General features: G+C 33.5%; 2 protein-coding genes across 3 annotated transcripts; both read right to left on the bottom strand.

Moving 5' to 3' along the window:
* LOC105169986 (tRNA dimethylallyltransferase 2) lies at positions 1671-5981 on the bottom strand. 2 transcript variants are annotated; one of them, XM_011090551.2, is made up of 11 exons: positions 5748-5981; positions 5537-5591; positions 5309-5388; positions 4699-4767; positions 4328-4400; positions 4094-4215; positions 3718-3792; positions 2951-3328; positions 2497-2572; positions 2252-2409; positions 1671-2138 (listed from the first exon to the last, which is right to left on the bottom strand). In XM_011090551.2, exons 1-11 carry the CDS (start codon positions 5922-5924, stop codon positions 2010-2012), a joined length of 1392 nt encoding a protein of 463 aa, XP_011088853.1. In that variant the 5' UTR covers positions 5925-5981; the 3' UTR covers positions 1671-2009. The 2 variants fall into 2 exon arrangements, with proteins under 2 accessions (XP_011088853.1, XP_011088852.1); XM_011090550.2 differs by having other exon boundaries at positions 4094-4218.
* LOC105169987 lies at positions 6653-7801 on the bottom strand. The gene is made up of 4 exons (XM_011090552.2): positions 7454-7801; positions 7117-7227; positions 6895-6975; positions 6653-6778 (listed from the first exon to the last, which is right to left on the bottom strand). Exons 1-4 carry the CDS (start codon positions 7694-7696, stop codon positions 6716-6718), a joined length of 498 nt encoding a protein of 165 aa, XP_011088854.2. The 5' UTR covers positions 7697-7801; the 3' UTR covers positions 6653-6715.

Genomic DNA, 9628 nt, shown 5'->3' on the forward strand with positions numbered 1-9628 from the left:
TAAATATTTTTTAAAATTTATACTCATCTAACAGATATACCTTCGTGCGAGTTCATTATAGGAAATATTTGTTATACGGACATTAATTCTATAAGTATATGTGTAATTTTTAAAATAATAATGGAGTGTTTTTAACTATAACAACCTTAGAGAACCCATTATAATTTATCCTTTATTTGATGGTCTACTTGTTGTTTCATTGGAGGGGAATGTATATATACCAAAAAAAAATTAAATTAAGTTTGGATAAATTGAATCAAGCGTATAATAATTATAATAAATTTATCATATAATTATTCATTTAATATAAATTGTATATTAATTACATGATTGGCTCACGTATATATATTCACCAAATGTGAGAATATCAAAATGGTAAGAACCAAACAGTATAACTAATTTGGTGAAAAATTTTTGCTCGAATTTAGTTTGGTCGAACCAATTCAATCAAAAAGTAAGTGTGATACACTTACTTTATGCTTGATCAATTTTTTTAAATTGTATACCATTTATATAACAAATATATTGTACAAATTTGATCTATATTGTGTTGATGTGATGTGGTTTATATTTTTAAATATTTCTATATTCAATATATGTATATATATATATAAAATTATGCTGACACAAATTTTTTGACACGCGCACATATATATATATATATATGTAGGGAGATATAAATAGAAATAGATAGAGTGAAGAGGGCGGTAGCTACTATATGTTAGTTGCGTGGAGAAGGAACCCTTTTATGCTTAATGTCCACGTTTGCGATGCGATGGAGTAGTTGTTCACATTTTAGAGATATTTCACTAATATATAAATACCCAATAATTAACAATATATCATAAACTAATTTCTTCTATTTCTTTCCCAATACTATACATAAAGCAATCGACGGTCGTCGAATCAAATGTGGAGTAACATGCATGCATGCATGCATGCAGAACCTACCTACTATTCTTTCTTCTTCTTTTTTTTTTCAAAAAAAATGTTTGCATTGAGCATGTGCGTGCTGTGTGTATATATATAATAAAAAATGAAGTTTACTTTCTTTTGTACTTTTTTTTTTTATTTTTTTGGTTTTGGTTTTGATTTTGATTTTGATTTTGTGGTAATGAAGAAAAATAAAAGGATATGGCCGGTGAGAAGATTGAAGAATGGTTTGTAGCAGATGGGGGCATTCACTATGTACATATATATATATATATATGACCAAGATGAATGAGTGCAAGACAGAAGTGTGTAACTATCTCTACATTGATCATATATCATTTTCAATAAAAAAGAATCTAGGTAGATTAGTTATGTAATGAGAGTGTAGAATAATGGTGTCTGAATTCGTACAAAATTGACTTTATCCTTTTTGTTAGAGGTGCATGTTCCTTAATTTTCACAAGTGTGGTGAAGTGAATCATCCTCCGTCTTCCTACTCTCACTCTATAATATATGATTCTCATTCTGTGCCATTTTTGACATTCCGACCCTCATTCTCACCTAACTACAACCATTTTGACTGAAAATTTTCACTTCCTTGAGTATCGACACATATATTTTGTGTTTTATCATTTTCTTTTATTTTTATAATCCTTTAGTGCTGACCCCAGTCACATATATACATAAATATATAATTAATGCACCAATTCAGGAAAGTGTAAACAAAACCTAGTATGAACAAGAAGAAAATATCTTTTTCTTTTTCCCTTTTTTCTCCTTTCTTTTTCATCTCCAAGCACAAGAGTTGGAGACCCCAGTTGACAATAACATTACACAGGTAGATCAGTAGATGAGTTGATCAGCACTTATTAGCCTAAAAACTGAAAAGGATCCAAAGAAGCAACACTAACAAATGATCACTCAGAAAGCTCCTCCTAAGTAGAAAGGATGAAAACAATTTTCTGAAAAATACGACTCCCACTCCACCATCCGCATAATGTTACTGCTTGGCCGTGTATACATAAACAGTATTCGTCACTTCCAAAAAAATATTATGAGTTTGTAACTAATCCAAACTACTTTTCTGGGTCAAATCTTACAAGACGCCCCGACTTTCTGAGATGTGATAATCGTTTCCGATGGCTGCGTCCCTGTTGATGTTGCTCCCACTCATGAGCGCCTCTAAGCTCCTTATTGCCGCATGCCTAAACCATAAATAGGTTTAGTTCAGTGATGGAGTAGAGAATCCCGCTATCTTCTGTTTAAGTATATTTTGGTCTCCACACTGTGTGTATGCATGTAGGGGGGTCTTACAAACCTGGCAAACATATCGGGTCCAAAGGTCCCGCTGGGCTAGTTTTGTATCTTCACAACCTCTTTTGGTCGCTTCAGAACTGGCACTCTCGTTAAGGAAAGATTTTATGACGTTCACTGATGGTTCCACCACTTCTAAGGCCCATATATTGTTGGGATCACCTACAAAACATGTCGGATCAATTAAAACTAATGCAAGAAGCTGAATTTTATGGGTAGTAATCTGCAAAGAGTAGATGGAACACATACATAGCAAGCAACTTGTTACATCAATAAAGTGTATGCTCCACCCAAACAGCATTTGAAGTCGACCAAACCTCCTCTTCTGTTGAAAAGAAAATAAATTAAGAACAAAGCTTAGAATTTCAGAAATTCTAACAAGTGAAGAAAATATAGCATGCTTAATACACTATAAAACTCGTCGAGGATTTATCCTGTCAAAATTTAGATCATGGCTATGCAAATTTCTCATATAATGGACAACCTTGATAAAAGATCTCAGTGGCACCTACGCTTCTAGTGTTAAACAAGTAACAACAAAAGCTTGTCGACTTCCATCTAACTAAATGTTGATCTGTGTATTTCTTATGACAGTTGACCCACCGCCCTCCCCCCCAAAAAGAAAAGAAAAAAAACAGAAAGAAAAAGAAATCCATCATCAATATAAAAGGAGAAGAATAGACATGTGTAGGAGTTCTCTTACTTGACGTCGAACAAGTCTTCTCGTATTTAATTTCACTTTCTCAACAGCTTCTCTCAACATGAGTTTTGTTTGGTCGTCACCAGTGGAATCCATGATTTGACATATATTTCCATTGAACAGCTCAGGACAAGCAGAAGATTGTAGGCATTCAGAGTTCCAATATTTTAGAAAATCCTCAAATTCACGGACACCAATTGCCTGCCTTAGTCCGCGTGTATAGTCAGCATTTAACATGTAGATGTCACGAACTTCTTCAAGTAGACCAGCAGAAACCATGAGGTCAACTCTTTGGTTCACATATTGATCCAACGCTGGGAGAGAAGCATCCAGACATATAAAACAGCAATCATATCTTAAATTATCAGCTCGACCCCAGTTCTGCCCTGCCACATTTCAATTAAGAAAAATTACATGAACATGATATGATCCTCTTACTGCTACCACCTTTGACTCGTTAGTTAACAGCAGCATTATCAGATCTAACAAAGTCTGTAAGGATAAAATTATGTGGTATATATCGATATTTACCAGGCCGTTGATCCTAGATACAACTCAAATATGCACATGAACGTGTAGTATGAATGATTACCATCCGTATAGGAAGATACAAGTGCATGTTTTATTTTGAAACATATTAGGACAGGAAACATAGTTATATCATGACAGGACAAAAATCTTTCTGGTATGAACTATTATTCATGCTTTTGAGGAATAAAGGTAGGCCAAGGATTGATCATAGGCTAAGAAAACCAAATAGTATAACGAACCTGCATGGTGTTCCCCTGGAAAAGCTTGCTTGGAAGTATTCCAAAATGCGCATATAAACTCAGATATTGCTTGATCTGCAATAATTGTGAAATGCATCATGTGAATAAACAAGATTATAAGTGTGCATACTGTCCTGACTGCTAAGTCCAACTTTCCATTGACAGGAAAAAAACAGAAAATAAAGGGCTTTAAGAGAATCAATCATCTGTAGTATCAGAACTATCCTATGGCCGACTCTGCAAACCTTAATTTGTTTATTGCATTCACATCAATCTGAAGGCAACGTAAACTGCAAGTGTGAAAATAAAACTGTATGACATGTCATACAAATAGCTTATAGAGAGCTCCTGCCAGCAATTTGGAAAGTAGTCTAACCTTCCTTTGGTCATTTGGATGAATTCTGTTCGCTGCAACTGGATCAATGTCTTTAAGCTGACTATAAGTATAACAACAATTTTCACTTTGCAGCCCAAGTTCAAAACCTGGCTTCTCAGTATCTACTGTAGAGAGCAGGCACATGTTATTCTTGCAGTCAGTTGCCTATATATAACTTGTCCACATACATCTGCAGAACTTTGATGCCTTACCATAAGTAAATACAAAACTTACCAGGAAGGTCCAATAAGCAGTTTGCTTCTGGATCTTCTGCATGATCATCCAATAAGAACCGACTTACAAGGGCCTGGCAAAACAAGAAACATATATATATCAGTTAATAAAAATGAGTATCATAAGACAGCCCAAAGTACCATTACCCAAGAGAAAGTTACAGAGAACTGCTATTTCTGTAGAACTCACAATAGCAATCTCACAGATAACAAATGAGGAAACCGAGATTACACCCCAAAAACTGAAAAATGTAACAGAAAGTTCACAGCATAATCATTAAATAAGTTAGTTCAAGACATAGATCTACATTAAGTTGCAGTTGTCATGAACAATTATTAATTGCATGATAAAAATAGGAGACAACAGCTCACCTGGATGTAGTAATTTGTTCCGCCTACTATAACAGGCAAGCAATTGCGAGAGCATATCTCATCGATAAGCTAAAAACACAATTAAATGCCAAAAGATTAGACAATAGAACTGCAGCAGAACAGCAAGGTTTCTCAAGTACAGATTATACACAAGCACATATTTCATGCTCTATCCATAGATACTATTTCATGTACTTAAAGACTACATACAGCTTTGACCTGTGTTTCCACCATGTCCCTCAAACTAAGGAACTCTGTTATTTAAAGCACAGACTGTCAGTCTACAACTAATTTCTAGACGGGATCGTTTAATGTTCAGTAAAGTGGACAATCCAAGGACTACTGTTATAGGTAACAAACTCTCAAGAAAGGTGAAGCTTTTTCTGAATCTTACTCAAAATACACACCTAAGAAGCTTGGACTTGACTTATCCAACAAAAATTTACCTGCTAATCATTCACAAATACAGAGACAGGTAATCATACAAGAAAAAGAGTAGCTTCCTCTGAAACTCTCCCAAGAAAGATATGAGGACAACAAGAAACGAGCAAAAAACACAAAACCAAAGCGCTAGATTGGTATTATCATATCGAGAGGACTTTTTGCTCACCGTTACAGCGGAATCCCGGAAATCTTTAGCAGTGAATTCAACATTTGGGCTAACTGTGCCCAGCAGATGATGGGGCACTCCTGTCAACATAAGAAAAGGCATAATCTACAGCACTAACAAACCAACAATGCAATAACACCAACGCCATTAAAGCTATCGCAGAAATTATAGTAAAGGCTAGATATAAGCACCCCACAGAATCAAGCATGAAAGAAACAGAGCAAGAACCTTTCTGCTCATGAACGGGAACTTTATTGGTAAGAACATCCAACCCTCGGTAAACCTACAATGAGTTGCAGTAATTAACAACTACAACAAGAACATAATATATATGTTCTTTTGATTAATCACTTTCCTCCCTCGGTCTCCTTCAAGAATTTCCACAACAATTGTCTATAAATATAAGTGGGTTATGTCAGAAACATAGAAAAAGCGATACCTGCATGGAATCAGCGTTGATAATTTCAATGGGGAAATGGGAAGCAAGGTCTATGGCTAATTTGGATTTGCCCGAACCCGTGGCACCCATTATCACCACAATCTTGGGCTTTGAATTCGGGTCCGGATTCTGGTTAGCGCCCGCTAGTTGCAATTTGGGCGTGCTTTCAGTTTCCATTCTTGTGCTTTAGACGCTCTCTCTCTCTCTCTCTCTCTCTCCGCCGTAGAAGCACCGGCGAGTTTTTACAATTGGTGGGAGGGAGGAAAGATTAATGGGCCTAACAAAGGGAAAAAACACAAATGGCCCAGAAAGCTTTTATGGGCTTAGTAACTGGGCCGTATAAAAATTTGTCACTATATGTATAAAATTAAAATACATATCACTTTTTCAATATACGCTGTTAAGCCTGTTATTGATATTTTAATTTAGAGTAGATTATGAAACGGTTTCTTCTTAAATTTGTCGTAATCATAAAAATACTTTATTTTTATTTCGAGGTGTTCATTAGACAATCGATAATTTCAAGCGATATTTATAATTATGATAAATTTTTTTTAAAAAAAACTTTTGATAATTTATCATTTAATTTAATGATACATGATAACACCTTTTTTTCTGTACAACGATACCTTACACATGATCAGACTTACTTTTAATGTAATTACAGAAAGAATACGTCTTCTATAATCCTCTCAAAATAGAAAGAGAGAGAGATAAAACTTTGAATTGAAAAAAAAAAAAAAACATTAAAAGAAGCTTAATACAAGATTTTAAAAATAATAATAACGAAAAACTAAAAGACAAGATAAACACAAGCCCACGACCAAAAAAACAAAAAAGAAAAAAAAAAAAAAGACAATACTATTAATTAGTACAAGCTGGAAACATTACAACAAAAGATCCAATGATAAGCAGAGATAGCAGTGAACTGATGTTGAAGTTGTTGATTTGTTGATGAAGGAGTTGGTCTATATGTTGTTGCAAAGCTCCTCCAGTTTCTCCAACCTCAATTTCTCACTTTCAGTTACCAACTGTACCTCCAACATTTCAGCAAACAATGTCATTAAGAACAAGGAAATAATTCTCTTCATAACGTAGTCTGTAAAATTCAACTATATATTGTTTTCAGACATAATGTTCTAATTACCTCCAATAGCTTCCCAATCAGCTGACCCTTTTCCTTGTTCTTCTCATTAAAAGCTTCAATCGCTTCTTTATATTCTTTTTCCTGCAATCACATTTTCAAGGATCGTCGCAGTCATTGCATTGCGTGACAGACGTCAACGTAATGTATATGTACTTATTATGTGACTCGACCAGACTCCAATTAATAAAATATCCTGACTGAAAGAAAATTACGATGCATCACCTTCTTCCGACAGCTCTGTCCCAACGGCTTCAAGTCTCGATTAATAAGATCAATCCTCTTGCGGATAACTGCAACTTCCTTCCTCATTGGATCAGCCAAAGCTTCAATCTCCTACTAGGTTTCAGTTTAACATACATTAATTGATCAAAGATCTATCAAACTATATACTCACATGCACGCATGTATGTAAATAAAACATCTATTCTTACATTATATTTTTGTGGGGCCATACTAAATCACTTTTCTTAAACTGTACCTAAATCACATGACAAGTGCGTATATTATATGTATCATGTAATTGTCGCTAGTAAGGTGGAACTGAGTCTGAAGTACTTACTCCACGAATTTCAGCCAGACGCTTTGTTTCTTCCTCCATGCGGCCTAACTGAGCAAGAACTTTCCCCCGGACCTCAATCTTCCTCCTCTCGATCTCTTCTTCCATAGCACGAAACGTTGTTAACGCAGAGTTCGTCATCTCCTTGTCCGTACATTCATCGAGCAAAGGGCTGACGATGTTGTCAATTGTCCCAGAGTTCTTCATGAGCAGCATTTGTTGTTGCCCTTGTTTCTTACTCGTCATAATAAATTGCCCAATTTAAACTGATATTTGAAGAACTTTTAGGTCTCCTTGTATTCCTATCTTGTCTTGAATCTTCTTTTGCTTTTGCTGGTTTCCAAATGATGCTGTCTCTTTTGCCTGTTCAGAGATGCCCTTAGAACAATGATGCCTTAGATTTTACAAGTATATATGAATTCCAACTCGGTTTCTTTAAAGACAACTTTTGTAATGAGGTAAGGAGTGCAAGGACCATACTGCCCAATCATACTTTTATATATATAAATTGATAATCAAACAGACTTGAGGACAATAATAGTTTTTCTTTTTTCTTTTATTGTTATTGATGTCAAATTAAATATATTTTTTATTTAAATGAAATGGGCAACTAAAAAAATTATTTTTAGTTAATTATAAAATGAATTATTGAAAAAAGTTCTATTGTATTTTAAATGTATAAAAAATTAATAATTGATACGAAAATGATAGTAAAACATTTACAGCTAGCGGTGAGAATACTATAAACAAAAGTGTGCATGCTTGACAACTGAAAATTAAAAATAACATAATACCAAACAAGGCATAATAGCTGGAAAAATATTTATAAAAATCCGAAAACTGAGTAAGAATGAATAGCCCCTGAACTTCTGGCTGTCTGCCAACACAATATCAAAGTGCAGCAGCTTTTGGAGAAAAGATTGTACAGATAATGTAGGAATCATTGTGGCAACAGAATTTTGCCACCTTTTTCCTTGCAGTTTACAGTTAGGCATCAGCTTCAAGCTTTTTGGTATTAATTGATGAGTACAGCTTAAAAGCAGTTTACCACTAATTTTTCTTCATTATGATCATGTGAAGAAAGCTAGCTCCTCCAAAATGGAGCTTAAGCCTTAATTATTTAAAAATTCTAAAAACAAATATATAAAAAAAAGGGTTAATTACATTTTATCATCTGAACACTTTGGCATCTAAACCTTTTTTTGCGTCAACTTGTCATTTCAACTTTACGAAATTTTGCATTTTGTCATTTATAATTGTTTTTCAACCAAGTTTTTATAAAAAAAAATCACATGCAGTGCATATGCGATATTTAACGATTATGTGATGTGATATTTTTCACGTATGCACAGCATGTGATATTTTTTCGAAAAAAATTTCTCATATATGGGAAAATGCAAATTTCGTATAATTGAGATGATAAGTTGACATAAAAAAAAATATAGATGCCAGAGTATATAAACGGATATAGTTCGAATGGTAAAATGTAATCTACCCTAAAATTAATACAAAATGTTATACTCTGTAATATCTCTATATGATTTATTATTATTTTTTAATAGGTCAAATATATTCAGTATGTAATATTTTTTTTAACATCAAGATGTTACAATTTATTTTGCATGTAACTTCTCGGCCTTTGATTTATTTCTTTTTATCAACAAAATTACGGAGAGAGGTTTACTTATTGCAGCGTTCCCCCTTTAAAAAAAATAATAATTTTGAGTTGTCATGTAAATGGTCTCATATGGGGTGTGATGAATGACAACACTACCATCTCTTATATATAGTTTCTAGAAGTAGTATTTTTTTTTTAATGAATTTTAAAAAAAACTAACCGGACAGGTTAATCCAACAAACAATGCCCTTGTCAAGTGTTGGGAATTGGATACCTCTGAAAAGGCATAATTCTTTTGCACAATATTTTTGAGTGTTATGATATTTTTCATGAATAGTTGAAAAAAAAAATAGAGATAAATGGATGTATTATACAGATTGCATATAAATTTGAATTTATTTTAGAAATAATGTGGAGAGTTTGAAACGTGTGTTGTATTATTTTTTTTTTTTCGAATAAAAAATCACTTTTCATTATAAAATTATATATTATTATATGTATTTATGTATGTATATATGATTTTGGTTGTATTATTATTGTATTGTACACATATTACAATC

Source organism: Sesamum indicum, linkage group LG9 (assembly GCF_000512975.1).
Source record: "Sesamum indicum cultivar Zhongzhi No. 13 linkage group LG9, S_indicum_v1.0, whole genome shotgun sequence".
In the NCBI taxonomy this organism is placed as follows: Eukaryota; Viridiplantae; Streptophyta; class Magnoliopsida; order Lamiales; family Pedaliaceae; genus Sesamum; species Sesamum indicum.

Bases quoted from the DNA above. Each gene is read 5' to 3' on its own strand.
- LOC105169987 (XM_011090552.2), bottom strand. From the start codon at position 7,696: ATGACGAGTAAGAAACAAGGGCAACAACAAATGCTGCTCATGAAGAAC. The intron at 7,228-7,453 runs GTAAGTACTTCA...GAAACCTAGTAG, and splicing joins GTCTGGCTGAAATTCGTGGA to GAGATTGAAGCTTTGGCTGA. The intron at 6,976-7,116 runs GTGATGCATCGT...ATGTGATTGCAG, and splicing joins GACAGAGCTGTCGGAAGAAG to GAAAAAGAATATAAAGAAGC.
- LOC105169986 (XM_011090550.2), bottom strand. From the start codon at position 5,924: ATGGAAACTGAAAGCACGCCCAAATTGCAACTAGCGGGCGCTAACCAG. The intron at 5,389-5,536 runs GTTCTTGCTCTG...TTATGTTGACAG, and splicing joins TCCCGTTCATGAGCAGAAAG to GAGTGCCCCATCATCTGCTG. The intron at 4,768-5,308 runs GTGAGCAAAAAG...TTGTGTTTTTAG, and splicing joins TCCGGGATTCCGCTGTAACG to CTTATCGATGAGATATGCTC.